Source organism: Cimex lectularius, unplaced genomic scaffold (genome assembly GCF_000648675.2).
Source record: "Cimex lectularius strain Harlan isolate CLEC.00 unplaced genomic scaffold, Clec_2.1 scaffold27, whole genome shotgun sequence".
NCBI lineage: Eukaryota > Metazoa > Arthropoda > Insecta > Hemiptera > Cimicidae > Cimex > Cimex lectularius.
The window spans coordinates 2,335,392-2,357,526 of record NW_019392670.1 but is presented as its reverse complement, the minus strand read 5'-3'; the positions used below and the strand labels follow the sequence as shown (position 1 = coordinate 2,357,526).

General features: G+C 34.4%; 3 protein-coding genes and 1 long non-coding RNA gene across 11 annotated transcripts in view; 2 read left to right on the top strand and 2 right to left on the bottom strand.

The window, feature by feature from the left end:
- LOC106667217 (protein tincar) overlaps window positions 1-5,096 on the top strand; it is a 141,555-nt gene extending 136,459 nt beyond the window's left edge. Inside the window, exons 10-13 of the mRNA XM_014395038.2 lie at window positions 877-1,006; window positions 1,072-1,203; window positions 2,877-3,027; window positions 3,097-5,096. Coding sequence (XP_014250524.1) covers window positions 877-1,006; window positions 1,072-1,203; window positions 2,877-3,027; window positions 3,097-3,653 — 970 coding nt within the window. The 3' untranslated portion in view covers window positions 3,654-5,096. The remainder of the gene's footprint in view (window positions 1-876; window positions 1,007-1,071; window positions 1,204-2,876; window positions 3,028-3,096) is intronic.
- Window positions 18-8,902, bottom strand: LOC106667218. Of its 2 annotated transcripts, XR_002909922.1 has the most exons (3): window positions 8,603-8,902; window positions 7,354-7,483; window positions 18-238 (listed from the first exon to the last, which is right to left on the bottom strand). It is a non-coding gene; the product is annotated as an uncharacterized LOC106667218 (long non-coding RNA). The 2 variants fall into 2 exon arrangements; XR_001340521.1 differs by lacking the exon at window positions 18-238 and having other exon boundaries at window positions 6,281-7,483.
- A 636-nt stretch (window positions 8,903-9,538) lies between these two features.
- LOC106667172 (coiled-coil domain-containing protein 61-like) overlaps window positions 9,539-22,135 on the top strand; it is a 29,177-nt gene continuing 16,580 nt past the window's right edge. For 2 of the 3 annotated variants that reach the window (XM_014394920.2, XM_014394921.2), the window contains exons 1-5: window positions 9,542-9,815; window positions 9,877-9,959; window positions 12,386-12,621; window positions 13,080-13,250; window positions 15,932-16,124. In XM_014394920.2, coding sequence (XP_014250406.1) covers window positions 9,674-9,815; window positions 9,877-9,959; window positions 12,386-12,621; window positions 13,080-13,250; window positions 15,932-16,124 — 825 coding nt within the window. In that variant the 5' untranslated portion in view covers window positions 9,542-9,673. Of the gene's footprint in view, window positions 9,816-9,876; window positions 9,960-12,385; window positions 12,622-13,079; window positions 13,251-15,931; window positions 16,125-22,135 lie in introns of all 3 variants that reach the window. The other variant, XM_014394922.2, reaches the window with a different exon arrangement.
- Window positions 16,752-22,135, bottom strand: part of LOC106667171 (zinc/cadmium resistance protein-like) — a 37,442-nt gene continuing 32,058 nt past the window's right edge. For 4 of the 5 annotated variants that reach the window (XM_014394916.2, XM_014394917.2, XM_014394915.2 and 1 more), the window contains exons 5-8: window positions 21,882-22,108; window positions 21,561-21,817; window positions 18,603-18,705; window positions 16,769-16,937 (exon numbers count right to left, since the gene is read on the bottom strand). In XM_014394916.2, the coding sequence (XP_014250402.1) occupies window positions 16,788-16,937; window positions 18,603-18,705; window positions 21,561-21,817; window positions 21,882-22,108 (737 nt within the window). In that variant the 3' untranslated portion in view covers window positions 16,769-16,787. Of the gene's footprint in view, window positions 16,938-18,602; window positions 18,706-21,560; window positions 21,818-21,881; window positions 22,109-22,135 lie in introns of all 5 variants that reach the window. The other variant, XM_014394913.2, reaches the window with a different exon arrangement.

Here is a 22,135-nt window from a genome sequence, read left to right as displayed (position 1 = left end):
TATAATAAACACTTCATTGTCATAAAACTGTAAGAGTTCACTTCATGGTCACTCTCCCCGTACTGTAGCATTTACACGATTTGGCACATCCTTGAGGCAATTTGAGATTACGGTGGCCCACCTAATCTGTCCCAACTCTCTCAGTGTAGTTTTCTGTCTATAACAGGTTCTCCCTCTTTTTGGAGATATACAGTGAACTAAAATGTCTCAGCAAAACAGTGGTTAATGCCTGAGTACCCTGAAACATAGGTCTGGAGGATAATGAAAATGCCGTGGTGATTAAGGCCAAGAATTAACCACCGTGATCCGGCCCTCTGATGCTAAAAATGTATTAAAAAATCATGATTAAAATAAAGTGGCACCGTTAGGGGGCCGGATTGGCAGAGAATCTCTCATGTATCAGGATCTCACTGTTGATAAGTGGTCCTCGGAGGAGCTGACTCATAGAAGAGGATTTATCCTCACCCTATTAAGAATAAGCCATGCGAGGTTGACACACGGACACTTACTTTTGGGCCAAGTATGGATCCAGCATGCAGAGAATGATCGCTCGATGATGTCCACCTAATTGAGGCGTGCAATTACTTGGCTCCAAATAGAGTGTGTAGAATACGATCCGATATGAGAATCATGCTTGAGTGTCTGGGTTCCCTGTTCCGGTTTTTGGAGGAAACGGGTTTGTTGTACTGTACAACAAAATACTGGTTGTTTTTTGTCCCTAGTGTGTATTGAGAGTGGATGTATTTATTAACGTGAATAAATAGTGGGAGAGGGTCAATGGTGGAATATTGAGTACTCCATCACCCTCAATTAGGTTATTTATATATATTATTATTTCTTTTAAATGTATTTTAAAAAAATTAACTGAATTTTCAGGTGTGCAAGAGAGTTTTCCCATGGTGAAGGTGATGACGGTGATTATGCTCGATTACGAGAACTTCCCATGATGGGGCAGAATAGCAAAATGCGCTCCGAATACCATCACTCAGTCTCAAATCAAAATGAGGTAACATTAATGTTGCACTGTATTAATTTTTACAGTACATTTTGTAATTTTTTTGCAATTTCTAGGTACAGTACGTGTCTACAAACAAATGTATGTCTTTACCTGCTGCTGGTGATTATGAGGATCCGAATCCTTTGCTAACTCCAGAACCACCTGATTTACCTCTACCACCACCACAGAACGTGTCGGACACTCCGGTAAGAAAAAGGCTTTTTTATTTATATGCAAACATTAAAAAAAGCATTGATTTTTCCAAATCCAATAAACCTATTCCGAATCCTAAAAATCAGTTTACTGACATTATTTAGTGAAATTCATTGAAAAAAATAAATAAAATAATTATTAAAAACAAATTTTAAAAAAACATCCTCAAGCACCTTCTAGTGTTATTCTATCCAATTCACATTTGGCGACTTCACTCTGCCATACAGGATGCTTTCCTAGACGTGAAGTAAGCCTTGGATCAACTGTGACACCCGGGCTTGCACTGGAAACTCAGGGGTAAACTTTTAATCTTATCTCATTCCAAAATTTTATCTGTCTGAAAGGTACTTTCAAGTATAAATCTTCCTCCTCCAACCACTATGGCAAAGCGGGTGTCACACAAGGGAGCAACTTTGGTCCCATTCTCTATTCAGTATACCCTTCAAATATTCTTATTAATCATGATACAACACTCCTCAAATATGCAGACGATACTGCCAGCCTTTCAACAAACCCAGACCTAGTGGCCTTCAGAGAACCTCCTGGACCTTTTCTCCCATTTGGAAGAAGGTTTAAAAAATGGTGGATCAGACGCAATGAAAATTTTGTGAAAACTTAACATTAACCTATGGCTCATTTGTCCGATAGGTACTTTAAAATATCAGAATATCCTTCCTCCCCATCCTGCTGAAGTAGGTGTTCTGCGCTTATGATGCAAGGCAGCATCCTCGTGATGTCTTCAGAAACCTCCAGGACCTTCTCTCCAGTTTGGAATAATGGTTCAAGAAATGGAGGATCATCCTCATCATAAAATCCTATATGTCTGAAAGGTACTTGCAAGTATAAATCATCCTTCTCCATCCATTATGGAAAAGGGGATGTTCCACAAGGCAGTATCTTTGTTCCCATTCTCTATTCAGTAAACATTCAGACATTCCTACTAACCCTGTATGTCCTCACCACCATCCTTTCAGCAAACCCAGATCCAATAGCCTTCAGAAACATCAAAAATCTTCTCTCTCATTTGGAAAAATGGTTCAAGAAATGGAGGATCAGGCATAAAGAAAATCCCAAGAAATAACCTTAACCCTTTGCCACATCACCTATTCTCCAAACTACTATAATTCTGTTACTATCAACCAATGACATATACCAGCAACCAGTGACATCTACTATTTGAGACTTAACATCTACAAAAGACTTACTCGGAACCAAAATACGACCAAAAAATAAAAACTATTCAAATGGCTACTTGACAGCAGATCAAAAGTCTCACAGCAGAATAAACTCCTCATCTATTGTAAATATCATCACTACAACCAATTTAGATGGAATTAAATGGTGGGGTTCAACCAAGTTCATCAACCTCCAAAGAATCCAATCACTCCCGTTAAAAATCATTTGAACCATTGCCCATGTTCCCTACTTCATATCCACACAGACCTTCAGATCACATTTGTTCTCAAAACGACAAGAAGTTGATACCCTGGATCCTAATCCAAATACCTTTAATCTTGAATCCTTCCTGACAATCCTCGTAGACACTTAAAATCACCAATGGCTTCATAATGTCCTACTTATTGAGAAAAGTAAATAGTGTTGTGAAATGAGTGTAATTAATTGGTTGCTTCTTCACTCTAGATTAATGCTCATTTTTGTTTATTAGACTACACCTAGATGCCTACTAAGGGCAGATTCCGGTATGCCACATGATCTTACACCTAGAACAGAATCTGAGACATCAGGTTCACCCCCCGATCATTCAGAGACATCGAGTGGAGTTCATTCAAATTCTAGTAGGGAAAGTCATCATAATGGTAATTTTCTTGACAATAACATCCACTTTTAAATATCAATGTGTATGACAATCAAATTTGAACTTTCAGGAGCACCGCAACCTCCTAATAACATAAACAATATTGACAAAACAGCGAAGGTTTATGCTGGAACGGCTCAGTGGCAGCAAACGCTGCAAAGAGCGAATCCTGTGCCGGATACGAACCAGGTGTTGATAAGGCACCGTATGGAGCCTGAGATAATCACAGTGACCAACAACTTTCAGGATCAATTCGGTAGAAGTACAAATATGAAAATGACATCGTTCACCGATTCCCAATCTGCGACTCTTCCTCATTTTCCGACGCAGCAAGTCGGTGTACCGTATCCTCATTGTTCGACGATGCCTCTCCCGCCGCCTACAGTTCAACCAATGCCTCATTTAACCTGCAATTACCCCAGGCATTCAACGATTCCTACACATCACAATGGAGTGCGTTTATTCACGCCAAATCCGTACGTCAAAAGGCCGATTGTGCAGCGTTACCCCCATCACAGTTTCCCGCACTTGAATCCGATGAAGCACAACATCAACAACATTTCTGAAAGGGATTCTGCAAATTTTTCTATGGCGTCTAGTGGCGACTCAGATACGTATCATTCATAATTCTCGTTGTGAAATATTTTTGTTGAAAATCTTATCAGGTGTTCGAATATTTTTATAAATGTTTTAGTACACATTCTATTAACTTCCTAAAAGTTATTACATTTAAAGAAATTATTTATTATTTTATCAAATTTTTAATCGTTACTTCTTTTAATTGAATTTAGCCACTGCCAAGTTTGATAGAGTCAAGAAAGGATTCAATAATGTTAACTATTTGGATAGTTTTATAATTCTTTGTCTTCCAATATGCTTTCATTACATTCATTTATATCTTACACAGTGATTAAATAATAAACATATCACATTTTGTGACTCGATAATATAATCAAGCGTATTAATAATCAAAATGGATAAAGACATTTAAGACTATTGATTAGGATAGCTTTAAAAATTGTGTATAGTAGCATACTTTATAAGTTTGATGCGTATAGTGTTAACACATGCACATTTCTGTCTGTATAGGTGTTCGCATATTTGGTTTAGCACTGTACAACACATCATTTTGCACTTAATGATCAAAATTTCCATTTCTCCTCGCTGTGTGGTACAAATTAAATTACCTGATTAAAATAATAAGAAAGTATTTGTATAAAACCAGAAGAAAAAAAAAACATTTTGAAGGTGTATGTAGTTTTTGTAAGCTTATTTCTGATAGCAGGTTTTATTTTAGCTTTTAGAATCCAAAACTAAAATATCTTTTATTTCTCTTTGACAAGGTAATATACAATAATGAATAACAATAAAATTAAACTCAAAGTAAATAGCATTAACAATGTATTTCATACTTTTAAAATATCCCTGTCTGACAAAACTTTTTTTAAATATTATCGTGTACTAAGACGCTTAGGCTAATAGATCGTTGTCATTGTAACGAGACTTGTAGAAATAATACGCGCCAATCTTTTTAGCCATTTACCAAGATCTGGAATTGTGATTTATTTAGACTTGAATTGAAAAAAGACTGTAAATATACGATTGTTACATAAGAATACGCTCGGAGTTTGGTATCTTTGATTTTGACAAAATTTAAAGATTCGTTTGGATAAAAAAAATGCAATTTTACATTTGGAAATGATTACTGCATTGTATGTTATAGTTAATAGCAATTATGACGGACCTAGGTGTGACAATACTTCACTTTTAAAAGTTTTTCACAAATACTTTTTCTTTTTAAATATAAAACTGCATTAGAAGCTTTTATCAGAATGAACTCAAGTAACAAGTAGCTTTGGCTTTTGTTTTTACATTAAATGTATTTATCTAGATTTTTTTACAACTAAAATAATCAAGAATTCAAATTGAACAAGGTAAGCCCCTAGGCCGTCCATAAAAAAAAAGCTGAACAAAGTCAAATATTTTAAACGTTTTTACCATCGTTTAAGCAATTTTTTTTATTTTATGTATTTTTATATGTATAAATACAGTAGCTTTTTATACAATTTTGGAAAATAAACAATAAGAATGTGGAGTGAGTACTAAGTATTGGGTACAATAAAAAATGACAATAAAAAAAAGTACATACACAAAAGTCATTAGCTTCATATATAAAATTTATATTTCTTAATATTTGTAATTTTATAAAATTTGAACATAATTGGGTAAACGCAGACTATTTCAAGACCAAAACAAAACAAACAACAGATCGTAAGTCTTTTCTTACTGGGAAAATTTCTTCAGAAAAAAATTAAGATAACAAGAATCTAGTCAAACCTTAAAGTTAAATACGAACATTTTTTTAAATAATGTTATATTTATAATGACATAATAGCTAAATAATAAAACTCTATCTCATCAATAATGCTTTATTTATGCCATTTACTATACACAATCCTAATATCAAAAATATCAGTTTTTTTTATAATCAAAACCCTTAATTATGTAAAAATTAATTAATTATCAGAGCTAATTGTTGGTAAATAGTTCTAAGATTTAAAAAAATGTAAAATGTTGAAGAACGAACACCGGCAAATTTTTATATGTGCTTAAATAAAATCTGCAGATGTATCTTGCATAATAGTGTGCATAATTTAATTAATAATTATTAAAAAAACAGCTTACATCCCTAGCTAAACTATAAAACTAGTACATATTTACCTGCTAACAACTTCCTAATCAATTTACAAAATGTAGAGATTAGGTAGTACAACTCAACATTTCATTTAGATAAAATTAAAAAAAAACTTCTCAATGTGAACGACAGTCACAGTCAACATATTTAAGAAATAAGTACAAATTGGTGTAATGAAGTGGTAAGCAAAACGCAAATAAACGTGTTGAAATAAAAATTACGAGTTGAATTTGCAAAAGGGATTCATTCTCTTCCCCCGAGAAAAAAAGTTCGCTCGTTGCTTATAGATTTTTTAGCTTAAAAAATGTACATTAAGTGTTTAAATTAAATGTAGATCAACATTGGATCTTAATAAATTATTCACGTACGTTATATTCGCTACGAATAATTTTTTTTTACTGTTCAATGTCGATGTGCTTGCTTGAAAGTGACTTAACATTTTTGGTGCTTATGTTAATGATAAGTGACTAAAATTATGTTGCATTGAAATACAGCGTATCTCTTTTATTATAAGGCAATGGCATAAAATACATATTTAGAAACTAGTCATTAGTCTTCAGGGTTTTCAGTGATTTTTTTTTTTTTTTTTTTTTTTAATCTAAGCTCATGCTACTCTACACTAATATTGTGGCAGTACTTTATAGACAGTAATTTTTTTTATTACATTTATTACTGTTTTTCTTAACCTAATGATTTTATTCAGTTTTGACCTTTTACAAAATGTGAAAACATTCCCAAAATATAAATCCAATTAATTTTTAATCTTTATCATATTTAGTAGTGTCTCGACAATTTATTGTTTTACATTAAGTGACAAATGGAAAAAAAAGTTATATCACATGCGGCATACAAAGAAAATTGGCAATGTTAATTACAGTTTAATTTCCCGGTTTGCACTTGTTACAGGTGCGTTACACAATTTGCAAAGGGTTGAAGTAATGATTGAATAAAAGTAAAGGGTTTGCAAAAAATCGGGCGAATATTGTCGATTCCTCTCGATCGTGCAACAGGACCAAACTTTATCAAACTGCCATCCGTTGTACAAAGAGCATATCAAAAGAAGATTTTGTACAAACACTATGCAAACTGTTAACATTAAATTGTAACGCAGAACATATTAATCATACTGCCCACCTACGATTAATTTTATATAATCATATCTAACATTCCAAAACTGATTTTTGTTAATTAATTATAAAACATATCTCACTACTAAAATAGTGTATTAAGACATGTGGCAATATTTTATACTCTTGTATTTTTTCCTGTATCGCTTTTTAAATTGTTATTTTAACTAAATATCAAATTTTTTGTTTTCTAACCTATGCAATTTTTTGACGCAATATTTAGCCTAAATTCAAACAATAATGAAAATTGTTTACTATTATTTAAATAAAATGTGAACTCTGCAACATTTTATTATTATTTACTTATAATTATTATTATTATTTATATAAAGAAAATATGAAATGTATAAAGACTGAGCTTGTATATATTGTAATATAATGTTTATCATTTGTTACACGCGTCCATGATTTAACATGTGTATTTATATAAGTTATGTAAATGAATAAAATGAGTGTGAAAAACAATTTTTTTTAATACCCAAATTTCATCAAGTTTCTTTCTCACCTAAGTGAAGATTGGCCGGTTGATTGTCATTTTCTTTACTGAATTGACTCGATTGACTGTCATTGCTGCAATTCTGCTTTTTTCTTTCTTCTTCTTCTTCTTCTTGTTCAATGTGGGACTGGGATTGTCTCTGTGGGATAGATCCAGATGATGGCATACAAAAATGCAAACAGACTTTTAGGACAAAATAAAATAAAGCCTGATCTAAGAGAAAACGACCATAAAATCTTAAAAAGGATCAAAACAAATGAAATGGCTGCAAAAATGTCTGAGGAAATGAAATTAAAAGAAATTTTGACGTCCTCTTTTGGATAAAATTAATACAAAATTATTATACTGGGCACTGTTCAATTTAATTGCAACCTATAAAATACTGGAAAAACTGAGACAGAAACTTGCCATCTTCATTGTGCAACAGCTGAGACATTGGAACATGTCCTATGTAAATAAAATTTAGCCTAGAAACGTTAGATCCTCCTTGATAATAGCACATGAGGAACTAAGCGACTAAAAAAAAAAAATGCTTGAATACTTTGAACATGGTACAATTTCTAGTGTGAAAATAAAGTTTAATTCCATCTTATCCGGTAAAACAAAGGTCTAATTTTCTCTCAGCAGGTAGGAATTAAGAAAAATAATTAGGAAAACTGAAACCAGATGAATATGTCATGAAACAGTAGTGACAACGGAAAACGTCCTATGTAGGCAAAGCATTAACCTGGACTGTTACAGCCTCTTCAGAAAGGCAACACTAAAGCCATGCAAAATAAGCGAAGAGGAACGAACCATGAAAAGTGGTTGGCTAACTTAAAGTTTGTTCACTTTCCGTAGTGTGGAAATAAAAAAGGCCCAATTCCCCAATAGAAGAATGGAAGATTAGGTACCAGTGACCCCAGGAAAAGGTGCATGAACAGCAGAGACTTGGAAAACGTCCTATGTAGGCAAAGCATTAGCCTGGATCATAAGTGCCTCTTCAGAAAGGCAACACTAAAGCCATGCAAAATAAGCGAAGAGGAACCATGGAAAGTGGTTGGCTAACTTAAAGTTTGTTCACTTTCCGTAGTGTGGAAATAAAAAAGGCCCAATTCCACAATAGAAGAATGGAAGATTAGGTACCAGTAACTCCAGAAAAAAATTTAGATATTCTTTACCCAATCCTGATTTAGGAGCGATTTCCCTTAAACGTGCCAAGTTTTATTGCCCTTTAAAATTACACATAAAAAGAAAATTTTCATAAAACTTCTCTTACCTTCAGGTGGGAAGTTTTCCATCCCATTGAGGTAGTTGTGGAAGGTGAAAAATAAAAACGTTTGTTAAAAAAAAACAGGAACCCTGGTGAAAAACTATTCAAGGTACATTTATACACGTGTGTTATACAAAAAAGTAAAACGGTTTCAACCAATTTGTTTTGAACGCAAATGAACAATCAATGAACAAAGTAAAAAGTATAACTTTTATAGAGGAACTATTTCAGGCAGATTTAATTTCAAAATACCTTTCAATTAAAAAATTAGGTATGGAACATTTTTTCAAACATTAAATAATTCGTTTTTGAAAACGGTAGAACCTATTTTTTGGTGTTTATTATTTAATAAATATAACAGCTGGTATGATTTGTTATTGTTTCATTTTGAGCTGTTGACCACAGAATATTTGCATAAAATAAAATACTGTTCTATTTTATAAAATATTTATTTGATAATACAAAAAGCGATTAAGTTTTATTTAGAGCAATCATTAAACCTGAAATACGAGGCTCCATTGAAATGAGATCCAGGCCCTGTGGTCCGGATCAGAACTCCGGTAACAAACGATAAATTGATTTTATTTTTTTTAAATTAAAAACTCTATACATATATTATTTTATCTATATATATACTACTCTACTCTATATGTAATATTTTATAAACAAAAATCAAGATTTAGAGAATATACATTTATAAGAAAAATAGAAAAAAAACGGAGATCTAGTTAGGCGTGCGGCATTGCTTTCTTTATTTTTGTTGGTAATCGAGAGTTTTGTGTTATTTTTCTATTAAAACCAAGAACTATTTGATAATTTTTGATAGGACGGGAGAACAATAAAAAAACGAAACTAATTTAATAAAATACGTTTGAAAAATTATAAATTTTATGATAGAATGCTGTCACAATCAGAAGTTGAAGATCAAGTACTTGCGAGTTTAAGTGGGGCAAATCCTTTTCTCATTCTTCCAACGGTCACACTTCCTCCCAAATTACCCGGAATTGCCCGGTCTAGTTGCCCTCGTCGTTTGGCCAAAATTGTTTCACATTTCAAGTATTCTCCTATTTCTAAATTATGAGCGAACCCCTCAAACTCAATTGTTCTCTTAAAGAACGCCATTTTACTTTAGCTTTGTTCTTAACATCGCAATCAGTCGAACTGCATTTGGAGGACAAATCGTCCAAGGAAAAATGGGTGTCTTCCCTGGTTCCATCATGTAAGATAATTCCGTTTCAAATTTGTACATTAAAGATTATACTGACATTTTTTCATTTCAGACATCGAAAACATGACAAAAAGGACTGGGAATTATAAAAACTTTCATACTTTTTCTGAAATGTTGAAGGCTTTGTTCAAAGGGGTAAGTGATTTCTCTCATTTAACACTTTCTCACAGATAATAGTATTTTTAACTCAACAATAAATTTGCAAAAAAAAAGAAAAAGATAAAAACCTCGGCATTATCGTAGGTCATATCGCCACGTTATTTGGCAAAGTCCTTGAAACCCAGTGTCCACCCCATTTGGGTTTAGGTGACATCCCATACAACAGTGCCATAGGTTCATTGCATTGTTGATTGATGCATGAGTGTTTTTCTAGACGTCTGGCATCCAGGCTTCCTCTGGAGATTCCAAATCCTTCCGTTCACTTATTACCACATCCTAAAATCCTATCTGTCTTATACTTTTAAGTACAAATTTAAACATCCTTCTCTCCTATCTACTATGCCAAAAGGTATTCTGCAAAGAAGCATCTTTGGTCCGATACTGTATTTAGTATGCACTGAATTCCTATCAATCTTGATACAGTATTTCTCAAATATGTAGATGATACATCCTTTCCCCCACTAGCGTTCAGAAACTTTCAGGACCATCTCGCCTTCTTAGAAGAACAGTTCAAGAATTGGAGGATCAGAATGAACGAAACCCCCCCAGCACCTTAACCTTTCGTCATATTACCTTTATGACAATCTACTACAGCTATACCACAGGGTGGTAGATATCATCCTGTCTTTCCTGAAGGAAAAGATGCTCAGGCGTTTTCCTAAATGCATGGGAACCCCTCGATAGAATCCAGCATTCGGGATTACTCTGAAAAACTCAAGCGCTTCCTTCCATTCATTTATTACCTCATCCTTAAATCCAAACTGTCTGATAGGTACTTTCAAGTATCAGAACATCCTTGCCCCTCATTCTACTGAAGTGGGTGTTCTGCAACGCAGCATCTTTAGTCCTATTCTTAATTCATTATATACTTCAAACATTCCTCTCAATCATGATACAATACTCCTCGCATATGCAGCAAATATTGCCATCCTTTCAGCAAACCCAGACCCAGTGGCTATCAGAAACCTCCAGGACCTTTCTTGTTTTGAAGAATAACCCAAGAAATGGAGGGTCACACTCGTCAACATCGAGACCAGACGTTTATATATCCAAAGAATTTATTCATTCCAGCCCAAATCCCTCAACTCATCGCCAAAGCTCTCTACTTCTTACCCGAACAGACTTTCAGATCTAATTTGTCCTCGAAACTGCTGTAGAGTCACTTTCATAATACCCTGATTCTTTCCAACTCCTTTCATCCTCGAAAGCTCCAGCGACATTCCATCCTATTTCTCATCAAAAAATCCTACCTGATTTACATCTTTCTCTCCCATCTACTAGGCAGAAACGGGTGTTTTGCAAGGCAACATCTTTGGTCACATTCTATATTCAGTATACACTGCAGACATTCCTATCAATCCATAAAAAACATTCTCCATCGGCTGTATCACCTCTCCTTCAATTTTGTACAAATCTTTTCTTCTCCCATCTGATATATAAGACTTTACATTGACCAAATACTTGGAACCACCCAACTGTGCGGTTCGACCAAATGTCCCAACTCCTAAAGAATTCAATCACTCCAGGCCAAAATTCATCGAACAAGCTTTCTATTTCTTATACATCCTCGTTACCCCCATACCTTCAGATTCCATTTGTCCTCAAAACTGTTAGAAGTTAAAAGCCTAGACTATCATTCAAATTCACTAGTTCAACACCTTTCATCCCGAACCTTTCCCACCAGGCCTTTAATCAAGTGTGGCACTACTGCAAACTAAAGACCATCCTCCATATTCACTTATTACTACATTCTAAATTCCTGTTCAATTGGTATTGGAAGATCCATATCCCTCATTCTTCAAGGCAACATCCTAGGTCCCATTCTACATTTTCAAATATACAGTAGATATGGCCCTCGTTTCGGCAAACCCAAGCCCTGTAGTGGTCTTCAAACACCTCCAGGAACATTGTTCTTTATTTGGAAGAATGGTCTAAGAAGTGGAAGATCAAACTTGATGAAAATCCCAACAATTAACCTTCACCTTCAGCTGTATCATCTCTCCTTTAATTTACTATAACTCCCAGCAACCAATATCATCCGCTATATGGGACTTGACAAAAGACTCACTTCAAGCTTCTAAAGAATCCAGTCACTCCAGGCTAAAATCCTTTAAACCAGTATCCAAGCTCACTACTTCGTATCTAACCTTATTCACATGGACCTTCAGATCCCATTCGCCCTCAAAGCCGCAAGAAGTTGATAAGACAACTCAATAAAACCCTGAACTCTCATCCCAATCTACTAATTCAACACCTTTCATCCCAAACCCTTCCAGTGAATAATGTATTTAGATGGATTAATTATCTTATAATATAAAATTCAATGTATAATAGTGACCGCCTTGAAATCTTGTATTTTGATTTATCTTAAATTTATTCTAAAAGAGCACAATATATTTCAGACGAGCACATCAATGGATTTGGAACTTGTATACCAGAAGGATTTGGAAGCCATGGGTTCTAACAGATCAATCAACATAAAAGGTCCCAAATATGCCCACATCAAATCAGGGCCTACTGGCGCCGTAGGTAATAACCTGGGATTGCAAAGTAACACAGGAGGAAAGGCGAGCAAAGAAGAGGACAATTTAACGCAAAGGATATACATAATAATAATTTACTCAGGAGAATTTGATAAGTAAACTACTCTTTAATATTTTAAAAAAATTAATATGCAAATGCAAGACAAATTGAAATTTGATTGATAATAAGTCGTTATTTTAGATTAAAATAGTTTTGAGTTTTCGGAATAAACATGAAAACCGAGACTTTGATTTTCATACCTTGATCGTGTTTGGTCTCCTGGACTGATTATTCTGATTTTGTTGGTCAAAAATCTCCAGTAGTTTTTTTTCTTTTTTTTCTTTTTTTTTTTCTAATCAAGATGGTGAAATCCATTTGACAGGCAAAACCAGCAAGTAATGACAGGCTGGGAAAATCTGGGATGATCAGCCCTCACCAAAATGTTTCACGATTTAATGTTTAAATTTTTTACTTAAAAACCTCTCTCAGTGAGAAATGAATTAGTATTTAATAATACTTTCCTAGAAATAGTGTTTTTAATTAAGTCTTCTCATGAGTAAGAACTTATTTCAGAACACACTATCCGATACCCTTGGATTATCAAGGATATCCGAATATACAAGTCATGTATGGATCTATAGAGCATCTTCAGAAAGAAAATGTAAGATTGAGAAAAGAACTGCAGACTGCTTATGTGCTTATTAAAGCCAATACCAATGATAAAATTCCTCATGTTAAGCACCAGTAAGTATAAAAGTTCAAACTATTACAAAATAAAAAACCTAATTATTGGATTTTTTAAAATTCTTAAAGTTAAAAACATATGTATCTAGTAATGAAGTTGGAGGATTCAAAGGGGGTTTAGTTATTCTTGGTTGGATACCTGGGCAGATGGGGGGGGGTGATAAATTGACTAGAGAAAATTCATTAAGGACACCTATCATCCCTGAACCTTTTTGCAGCTTACCAACTTGGAAAAAAAGCAGATTCATCAGACAATGGATCAAGAATAAGCACTCAATTCAATGGGACTGTATTCCAGGACAGAAGGGCGGATTGGACACTGCAGACTCCACAGGCATACTACAGACTTGAAAACCTGTGAAGGTCTATATAGGCTTAGATTCCTACTAGAAGAGAAAAACCCAAGGTTTGACAGACACACATGAGAACTCTTAAAACTTTGGGTTCTGGTAAAAAGCTTAACACATTCAGTGCTTTTGACTTGGATAAAGGCCCAACCCACCAGATGGAGTAGAAATAGGAAATTTTTGCCTTCTGGGAGGAGTAAAATTGAAAAACCAGGCCACTCTGAATGCATTGAGCTCAAAGAGCTCGAGATGAAGCACAATAGATTAATATTGGTCGAGGTGCACCAGGTTATAAAGAATCTGAATCCTAACCTAGCCTAGCTTAGATTAGAATAGCAGTTGGCCTCTTTAGGACCTGCACTCCTAATCAGTATTTGTCTATTGTGCATCTCCATTGTTATCTGCAACTTAACACAGTTTACCATACCCCAAAGCTTTTTCAAAGAATTCCTGTGTTTACCTTTAGTTTGGGGCTTTTCCTCTCCAAGGAGTAGAATCTCAGCCTACCTAAGCCTTCGTACTAACAGAGAACAAGTTCCATTGTCTCTTCTTCCGGGAATATCTGCCACTCCGAGTCTATATGCTTACAGAGTCTGCAGTGTCCAGTTAGCAGTCCCACTATTATTCTAGTTCTAAGAAGCCCTATATTTAGAAGTTCTGCTGTTAATTTATGCGATGGTCCTTGAACATAGGACTTATTTTTAATCCGTTGTCTGATGGATCCATGTTTTTGGTCGTTTGGCACACTGCAAAAGGTTTCAGGGACAGGTGTCCTTATTGAATTTCCCTTGCCTCTTCATTGCCCATTTTCCCTGTCTTTTCTGGTAAATAGGCAAAGGTAATTTTCTTATTTTCCACAATATCTGAGAGAGCCTTAATGCAATCCAAAAGACTCTGGACTTTCCTACCGATGCAGTAATTGCCCTCAGTGTTGCCTGACTGCTGAGTAGATTGCTATTCTTCTGTTAACAATACCCAGTCTTTATTTGAAGATCATGAGATGCAGTCTGGTGAGACATAGGTTTTAGAAAAACATTTTCTTTATTGTGCCAACGTTTTGATCTTTATTGAAATCATCTCCAAATAATCGTTAATTAACGGTCACTAAACACCACACAATACCTTGTCTTTTAATCTCCTTGGCACAGTGGTCAATAGCCACCTGCTAGAAAGATAGTGACATATTTCCCAAGGCTTATATGAATTCTAGTCCTTGGTTTATTTCCATAAATATCAGCTCCTGACCCTTACTCAGTTTTGAAGCCATCTACGAGATGTGATCGACATTAACTGAGATTCCTTTCTCCCAGCCTGCTCTACCAGGCATTTTAATTTGAAAGTTTTTCTCAAATCTGAATTTAGGAGACTGGGCATCAACAGGTTACATGTTAGGGTGACTACACACAAAGGCCTGTGCTGATATTGCTAGGAAAGAAGAAATAGCAAAACACATCCTATGTTGTGGGCCTATGCTGCCTCAGAACTTTGTTGAGGGAGAGGAAAAGCCAAGGCAGATACACACGAGAGCCTTTAAAACTTTTCGATGTGGTGTAAAGCCTTAAGAAGAGCTCTAGGTGGAGCTCAATAGACCAATATCGGTAGTGTTATGTAATGTCATAAAGAGGCCAACTCCTAACCTAACCTGTACTGAACCTTTGTGAATTATTTCTTTCAAATTCTGTACTTACATAACATTGTTCAATCCTAATCCATGGATTTATTACTTACTCTATTGCAATTTTTTGTTTAGGTTCCAAAACGCTTTTATTGACTTATAGTAAATGTGTCTAGGTTTCTTCCTCTTCCCTTTTCTTATAAATTCTGAAATTTCTTGCAAGAAGATTCTTGGATTGTCCAGACATTAATTTCTTGGTGTTTCTTACGTTATTTTCTATTATTAAAATTTCTCTGGCAGATTCTGATTCTATTGCAAAGACACAAAATATTATCTCCCGCCCTTTTATAAAACTGGGTTGGAAGTTTTCTTTGAAAAAATTTATTTCCATAAGTATTGGATATTTTCTTAATACATTTTCATCAAGTCTGACGCACCTCTTCTACAAATTCAAATTCTTCCTCTCCATATTTTTATAAATTCTGAAAGTTCATGCAAGAAGATTCTTGGATTGTCCAGACATTTCTTCTTACATTATTTTCTATTGTTAAAATTTCTCTGACAGATTATGATTTTCTGTTTGTAGCGATTCCATTGCAAACTTGCAAAATATTGCCTCCAACCCTTTTTTGTGCAAAAATTTAATTAAAATGTCATAATTTTCTTGTCTGAATTCTAAAAATATTGAACCGTTGTAACAAGGCATCACTTGTTTTCAGTTGCTCCCGCCTTTCTGCTCAAACTTTAAGACTTCTTAAACAAGTTGACGCTATCAATAAAGATTTGGTTGACCTTGTTGGATTCGTCATGGAAAATCAGCCTTTATTGTCGAAAGAAAGCGAAGACAAAAGCAACCTACAGAATAACAGAATTGCTCTTTTAGAAGCAGAAAATCAACTTCTCAATATATTGGTAAGTGTTATTAGAACGAGGTGAGTTGAGAGTAATCAAGTCAATGTTTTCATCACAATTTTGTAATAGCATGTTCTGTACAACTTTTCTCAAGTGTAATTAATCTTAAAGTTAACTTCAATGATTTCGAAAGGCCATTCAATTAAAATGCAAGTTACACATTTAAAAAACAAAGGAAATAAATTGTGTACAATTTACATAAAACGAATATGCAATGAGGGAAAGATATTTTGGGATTATCATAATAAATTATTAGTAAAAGCTTATATTTAGCTATAAGAGGCAAAAACAATTAAATATTGTCACTTTTATTTTGGCACATTGATTAATCCAAAATTATATTGCATTAAATTTTAAAATAATATTAAAATAACAATTTTTCCAACTTAAAAAAATCACATTTAAACAGTTACAAAAAAATTATCAACCATTTTATTTTACAAAAGTTTTTTTTTACACTTAGGAATTTTATTAATAAATGTTCAACAACAACACATATCAAAGTGATAAATTTAAAAGGCAAAAATTAATGCAAATAAATAATAAGAAAAAGAAATAAATATTACAAAATTTTATATACAATTAAAATATTTCAAACACTTTCATCGAATAAGATCAATTTATTTGTTTTTATTATGTAGTTTGAATTGTAAATTTCAGTTTTTATCTAACAACAGTCAACGATTTGACTTCTCCGTTTGTTTCACTTGTAACTGGACCGCAGCATGTTGCTTGTGTACAAGATACACCAGTATTAGGACATCGCAGTAAGCATTCATTTACTGAAGTTTCATGAGTCATAGCCTTCGTGAGCTATAAAAAAGGCAAAAAAAGAGGAATTAATTATCATTGTTTATTGAAAATTTATAGGGTTATAGACAGTTATTTAGCCATAGGGTTATGGACGAGACAAGTGAGGTAGGATTAATAGTGTCAGTGTTAGGGTTAGATTATATATATCAAAGATTCAAGAAAACATTATCCATTTTCCTCTATCATGTACAGGTTTTTCACATGAGGTGTACATGGCTAACAATAATGTAAAAAAAATAGGTCATTTGACAGGTCTGCAGTTTAAAAAAATAAAAACTAAGAGAGAATGTCCTTGTTTTAGTCGGCTGTTGGATAAACAATTGCTAATTTTAAACTTATGTTGAGGGGAGTGGCTCCAGAAGAAAAGTCCAAATGCTTCGTTCAAAACATTTATTGACAACGTTTCGGACGTCTCACTCAATTAGCAACTAAGGGAAAAAATTTACTCTGCGTCCAACTTCCTTTTTGCTGATTTCCTCCCAGTCATTATTTGTCAATCCACCTTAAGATTTAAGCTATAGTCTGCCAGCTGTTCTATCTTCCTTGGTACTTGGCACCTTTAATGCAGGAACGTTTCACCATATTCTTAACTAAAATCCCCGAAGATTTTTTTTACAAATTGTTTTCTTCAGGAAGCAAAATCTTACAGGGATCAACTAAGGGTTCTTGTATTTTCTTGTTTTTTGACCCAGGAATGAGCAGTTTTCTTCTAGGCTTTTTCTCCCAGTCATTTCAGCAGTAATCTACTAGTTCATCTTCCTTAGTACCTTTGCTCTATTGTTTTGATGTCCTGATGAAACCTTTCCACATGTTCTTAACCGTAATCCCTGACGATTTTTTGAAAAATAGTCTGCACTTTTATATTCAAGTTGCATCCATGTGATTCTAAATGTTGAGCATATTTTTCACAATTGCAGTTGGAATTTTCATTCTTACCGACAAATGCCTCTTATTACTGACTTAAGTTCATTCACACGTGCTTACTGATGTATTTTATTGTTGTCCCAAACTGGCTTGTTCTTCGGTTTGCGAATCTGTGGTTCTATTGATTCCTGCTATAGTTTTCTCATTTGTGATTGTAGGGAATTTATCCATGAGGTATTGAAAACATTGTCCTACTACCTTGACAAGACCTTGACAAATTGTTTTATTTAGGAAGCAAAATCCTATAGGGATCCACTAATTCTTGAATGGCATTTTTTTACCCAGGAATGAGTTCTTTTCTTTGAGGGCATGTTTTTCTTTAGCCTGATTATCCCACTTATAAATGTAATTTGGAAATTTTGTGAACACACTGTTGGTCAAGTACAAGCCATATGATTTTGAAACCCCCACATATTCTCCAAAACACCCTTGAACACAAAAATTCAGCTCAGGTCATATTAAAGTATCCTCCTATGGTGATAGCGTTGTGATGAACCTGTAATTTGATCCTTACATTGCTGGGTTGGTTTGTAAGGTGAGACAAAAACCAAAATGATCAGTAATGACCAAATTATTGAGGTATATTAAATTGGCCTAATTTATTTTAAAAACCATGTGTGATAAAAGAAAGCCAAGTTTTTATTTATCATAATGTATCGTACAACTGCCGTCAATAGTCATTTTGACACATTTTATTTTCTATATTAAATTTAATAGTAAAATAAATATAAAAAATCTTACATCATTGAATTCCGGCTGAATTGTCACTGAATGGACGCCCTCGTTATGAAAAAATGTTGTAACATTTTGCGCCGTCGTCATAAATTCACTGATGTCCCGACATCTAAAAAATATTTATTTTAAACAATCAAATTCTTTTTTAGTGTCCCTGTACATCATCCATATATTTGTAAAAAATGTCTTGTTAACAGAATTGATCATATCTCCATAAAATGGTTTAATGATTTTCAATTAGGTTGACTAAAGCACTTAAAGAAAAATATTGAGAATAAAATGAAGACAAACATTATACTGGGATGTCCTAATGCCAGAGTAGGTTTTTTTTACAACAGTATTTATTTTTTATATATTTTATACTACAAGTAAAATAGTTGATTTGGTATTAGGGTGCGAAGAATCGCCCAGTGATGACCCTTCTAGCAGTGACTACGTCTCACTAACCAACAGGTTGCAAAGCCACAGCTGCTTTAACCTGGTCTGGTGGATTATTGAAGATAGTAGTAGTAGTGGATTTAATGGATTGGAGTGTTTTGAAATGTATTTGTGGAATTTTGTGCACCAGGATTTTATATCTTTCACAAAAGTAATGTTAAGGTCATTGTGGAAATCTGGATTCGATAATAGTTGAAATGTTTGGTTGAACTCCACAATTCGATGCCATATGTCCAAGTTTTGTTCATCTGTCTACAAGCCACTCATATTAGTCTACTTGACATACAACCCAAGGCAGTTGGTTAACTAAAGAAATATTTGATATAATTATAGTTGAGGGGTTATTCCACACGGGAACACGAAGATGAGTCTGCTTTTGCCAACATTTATTTTTATACACCACTTATTCAGCCAAGGTTCTATGTTGATGAATTTGTAAAGAGCAATGTGAGAGGTCAGGATCTTTATTGAAGAATAGGTTAGTATCAGAAAAGAATGGATGTGTAAGATAGGGAGGTCAGTTGTACTGTGAATACAGGTGGGACCTAGGATACTACCCTGGAGGACTCTACCATAACAGGATAGTCTGAAAGAAGCGACTAGTCAGGGATGGTTGAAGGTTAAGAAAGTAGATAAAGGGAAGTCTCTTGAGCTTCCACAGTAAACCTAGATATCAATTTCTAAGACTTGTTCCACATCAGGGAAACCACCTGAGCAGTACTGTTTCATCTTATAACAGGAAGTCGGTGACGTGCTGGATTGTGAAGTGGTGCTTAAATAAGCCACACTGGTGTGTTAGGGCTAATGTTTTGTTCTTCTAGGACAGGAAATATTATTTTCAAAAGCTTCTCAAGTTTTTCCCCCCTTATATATGTAACAGGATTAGGATCTTTGGGAAAGTCTTAGGACAGCTTTATAAAGGTATGTTAGGAAAAGGAGTGCTTTTTTAGGCAAGGCCAAAGGATATATGCTCATATCAAGGGACCTTTGTGAAAGTGTTTTGATGATATACTGGACCTGTAAAGTATTAAAAGATTTTTGGGGAAGGGAAAATAATTAGTGGTTGGACAAGTTCTTTTTCTATGGTTTCTGTATGGTTATTTGATGATGACAGGAACATTTTCAACTACACCCACCCTAGCACTTGAAATCATAACCAATACCACACCACTTCACATTGAGGTTAAGGTCATAGCACTAATCAGCTGCTACAGATTAATTAGCGAGGGCAGCTGGAATCATAAGTGCAATAACATAGGTCACTCGAAAATCTCTCAACTATCGAGTAAGGTTAACGGTCAATTGTTAAGCGTTAGTGATAAAAAGATTAAAACCCCTTCAGGGAAAAAGCACTTTCAGGTAGTCACCCCTTGTGATTTGATTATAGTCTTGATGATGACCATCGTAACATAGACTGCTACACAGATGGATCACTTATCAAAGGTAGAGGGAGTGGTGCAGGAATTTACATACCAAAATTAAGAATCAGCATCTCCTCCCCTCTTGGCAATAACACCTCCGTTTTTCAGGCGGGAATCTGGGCCACCAATGTTTGTTGTAGATCACTGATGGAAAATAAAATTATGGGAAAAGATATTAAAATCTTTTCTGACAGTCAGGCTAGTCTTAGGGCATTACAAAAAGATTTGTCAACCTCACGACTGGTGGAGGAAACTATAGATCTTATCAATAGGATCTCTTTCAGGTTTGAGAACAAGGTAACCCTTATTTGGATACNACTCCTCTTCCACTTTGCAATGACCAAGAAAAAGCTTCATTCTTTGCTCAATACTTTTCCAAAATATACCACCCTTATCCACACATAATAGGTCCTGGTATATATATATATATATATATATATGGTTTCTGTATGACCAGGACCTATTATGTGTGGATAAGGGTGGTATATTTTGGAAAAGTATTGAGCAAAGAATGAAGCTTTTTCTTGGTCATTGCAAAGTGGAAGAGGAGTATTATGATAGGATAGGGTGCGTCTGGCTGTCCAATGACCGTATGTATCTAATTGTTCAGCTCTTAGTTTTCATAGTTCATTGGGAGATGGCAGTCCAAGGGGGTACCTAGTACGCCATTTGAGTCAAGTTCACTAATTTTGTGGTCCGCTTGACCAATTAATATATTACAATTAATTAAGGTTTTTAGTTGAGATAAAAAAGTCAATGGCACGAGCGAGATTCGAAAAATGGCAAAAAGGAGGGAAAATTCAAAAGGTGCGGTTGGGAAGTTGGTGTCCGAGTGGATCGAGATCACGATAGCTCAATTGGTAGAGCAGAGGCATATCAAGCCGAAGATCATGGGTTCGAATCCCGCTCGTGCCATTGAATTGTTTATCTCAACTAAAAACCTTAATTATTTGAGTCAAACTTAATGTTTGTAAGTTATTGTTTGATATAGAGTGGTATGTTCATACTTTTCACTATTCACTCCAGGATGTTGTTGTGTTGTATTGTTTCATCTTGTTCAACTGTTTCTATTGAAGTATTTATAGATTCAAAAATTAATACTAACCTGATATGTACTGATGCTATAATTCTCTCATCTGTCAGTTGCCACAGATGGAACTCGTGTATTGATAGAACGCCGTCGACTTTTGCCAGATTTTCTTGTATCACTTCTAACTTCATATTTGTCGGTACAGTTTGAAGTAAAATCAAAGAAGAATCTCTTAATAAAGGCCATAGGGAGTGTGCAATAATAAAAACTAGCATTAAGCTCAATGCTGGATCTAAGTAAAACTTGTATTCCCACTCTGTTAGCCAAACAACCTAACTCAATTAGGCAAGTTAACATAAATGATCATATTATCAATTGTATTTGGGAGATACTTACTAAGGCTGATATGACAACTACAACTGATCCTAGCGCATCGGCCATAACATGCAAAAATATGCCTCTCATGTTGAGATTTGAAGAGCTACGTAGATTATTACTGTCGTTTGTTGTCATCATTATATTTTCTGATTTAATAAAAGAATTCTGTGCTTCATCGTCTTCTAAATTACTTACAGCACTAGAAAAAGTTACCTTTTTGCTATTATTACTATGTCCACCATGCTCTGAAATTTTGTCATTAATTTTAGTAC